The sequence below is a fragment of the Chrysochloris asiatica genome, unplaced genomic scaffold (genome assembly GCF_000296735.1).
Source record: "Chrysochloris asiatica unplaced genomic scaffold, ChrAsi1.0 scaffold00092, whole genome shotgun sequence".
NCBI lineage: Eukaryota > Metazoa > Chordata > Mammalia > Afrosoricida > Chrysochloridae > Chrysochloris > Chrysochloris asiatica.
The window spans coordinates 6276905-6279416 of NW_006408610.1; the positions used below are offsets into that span (position 1 = coordinate 6276905).

Below are 2512 nucleotides of genomic sequence, written 5' to 3' on the forward strand. Positions count from 1 at the left end.
ATCATTCAATAATTTGCCCAGAGAATCTTTCAATAACGAAAGTCGAGGCTTGAATTTTTTCTTCAGTTCCCCCAGCTTGAGAAATGCTGATCATGTTCTTGCCTTTTGATTTTCTAACTCTAAATCTTTGCATATTTTATTATAGTATTTGGCTTTATCTTCTCGAGCTGACCTTTGAAATTTTCTGTTCGGCTCTTGGACCTCTTCAATTTTTCCATTTGCTTTAGCAGTAGTTGATTATCAAGGAGCGGGAACAACCTGGGGTGATGGTATTGTTGTTAAGTGCTGTTGAGTCGGTTCCGACCCATAGTGACCCTGTATAGGGTTTCCAAGGAGCGGCTGGTGAGCTTGAGCCACCAACCTTGTGATTCAAACCAACCTTGTAGTCCAGTGCATTAACCCACAGCACCACACCAGGACTCCTGGGTTAGCGGGGAGTAAAGGTACACAAAGGTCCAGTCTGAGCTTGGAGAGGTAAGGGCCAAAAGATGAAGCTAAAGGGGCCAGTGTGGAGGGAAATCTTGAAAGAGTGGGGCCTGTGGACTTTACTTTATTGACACTCACAGGGGGGCTTGGGCGTGTGGCTCCAGCACAGTTCATGGTTACAGGTGATCCAGAGTCCTGCGTAGAGCTCAAGGCCATTCTTGGTGACCAGGAACTGTACCCAGTTGAGTGGGGACATGCAGATCAGGACTAGGAGGCCAAAGCCACAGAGGCTGCCACTGAACATTCGGATGTAGGTGTATGTCTGATCCACATGCTGCTGCCGCCTCTGGGATGGCATCGAGGCACTCGGATGTTTGTTGTTGGGGAGGATTGGCTACAAGGATGAGGGAAATATTGCCTACCCAAAAAGATAACACCTTCACCCCAGGGTTTCAGACTTTTCTCTACCTCCTTTCTCCACATGGGTTTGATTTATGGTTATCTTTCCCTACTCCTTATACAAAACAAAAATTTCAAGGTCATCTTTTTCATCCATCCTAGGAGACTGACTGTCTAGCCCCTCCTTTAAATGAGTTCTCTTCCTCCCATCTGACCTACAATTAGATACCTCCTCACCCTTTGGTAGTTCCGATTCCCCTTTGTTTTGAGAATTTCAGGATTGTAGAAGGTCAAGGTTAAATGGTCCCTCCTCTCCATCTTGGCAGCCAGTTCACTTTCTAACTGTCACGGAATTTGTCTCAGCACTTCCTCACTCAGGATGACAGCACCCAAAGTGGCAGAACCCATCACATGACACAGGTCCATTTCTGTTTCTTATTCCAGATCTGGTCAGATCAGGAAGAAATTACCACATTTTCAATATGTGTATATGTGTGATGCTTCCCACTCGTACTTTTCTGAAACCACCTGGCTCTTTATCAAATAGATCCAAAACGATTCTGTCAGCAGTTGCTGTGTGTCCTGCCCTGTGTTAGATCCTGGAACTAAAGATGAGTAAGACATAGTTTCTGCACTGCACACAAAAAATGTAACTCAGATATACTCAGGACCCAATAGCTTGTGGTTGTAACTGAAGCCATATATGTTTCAGTAAATCTGAGTCATGCCCCCCGGTGTGTCTCAGCAAGCTCATGAACAAGTCTGAAACCCATAGTCCTCCATGTTCATCCATTCTTTTCTTCCTTTCTTGCTCTGGTTCCCTTTTCTCAGTACCCTCTGTTCAAGAAGCCATGTGAGGATGCTATGCCACTGCCACTGTTGACAGGGCCCCTCTGTGAAAATCCCAGTATCCATAGGTCACAGGGATTCCAGCAATGTGCTGAAAGCTGCCACTCTCCAAAATACTGCAGTATCTTTAGGTTCTCAAGCAAGTCACTTTACCTCTCTGAGCTTGGTTTTATTTTTCAATAGTAAGAAGAACATTTGGTCTGCATCAAGTCTTGTCAACTCATGGGTACAGAAGGCAAGTTTCTAACCTAAGTGAGGCGAGTGGGTCAGTGTAGCAAACCAGGCAGTAACAGGACTGTGGAGTAATGGGACAGAAGCCACCTACCCTACTCCAACCTTCTGGTGCTCTGTGTAGCCTGATCCATAAGAGTCACAACTTTCGCTTTTTCATGAGAAACAGGAGATCTAGACTTTTAAGTCAAATACCGAGTTTTGAACTATTAACAGTGGATCCTAACCTTAAAATTGTGTGTAAAACTAATGATGTTACCAGTTGTGTTTCTTCACCTCTCTCTTTTTTTCTCTACCTTTTATTGTGAGTTGAATGAAGGTTTACTGAGCAGATTGTTAAGTTTTACATTCAACGAATCATATACTTTGCTTCATTATGATAGTCCATCCCCTCCATGTACCAATGTAGTCTGTTGTTGTTAAGTACTGTCGAGTTGGTTTCGACTCGTAGCAACCCTCAATAAGATTTCTGAGGAGCACCTGGTGAATTTGAACCTATGACCTTGCAATTCAAACTGAGCTTGCAGTCCAGTGCATTATCCTGCAGTGGTACACCATGTACCAATTGTTGTTGTTGTTGTAAAGTGCCATCAAGTTGATTCCAACC

At 44.1% G+C, this 2512-nt stretch overlaps 1 protein-coding gene across 1 annotated transcript in view; it reads right to left on the reverse strand.

The window, feature by feature from the left end:
* Positions 1–1143, reverse strand: part of TMEM202 (transmembrane protein 202) — an 11219-nt gene extending 10076 nt beyond the window's left edge. The window contains exons 1-2 of the mRNA XM_006866516.1: positions 1063–1143; positions 565–820 (exon numbers count right to left, since the gene is read on the reverse strand). Coding sequence (XP_006866578.1) covers positions 565–820; positions 1063–1143 — 337 coding nt within the window. The remainder of the gene's footprint in view (positions 1–564; positions 821–1062) is intronic.
* Positions 1144–2512: the final 1369 nt, after the last annotated feature.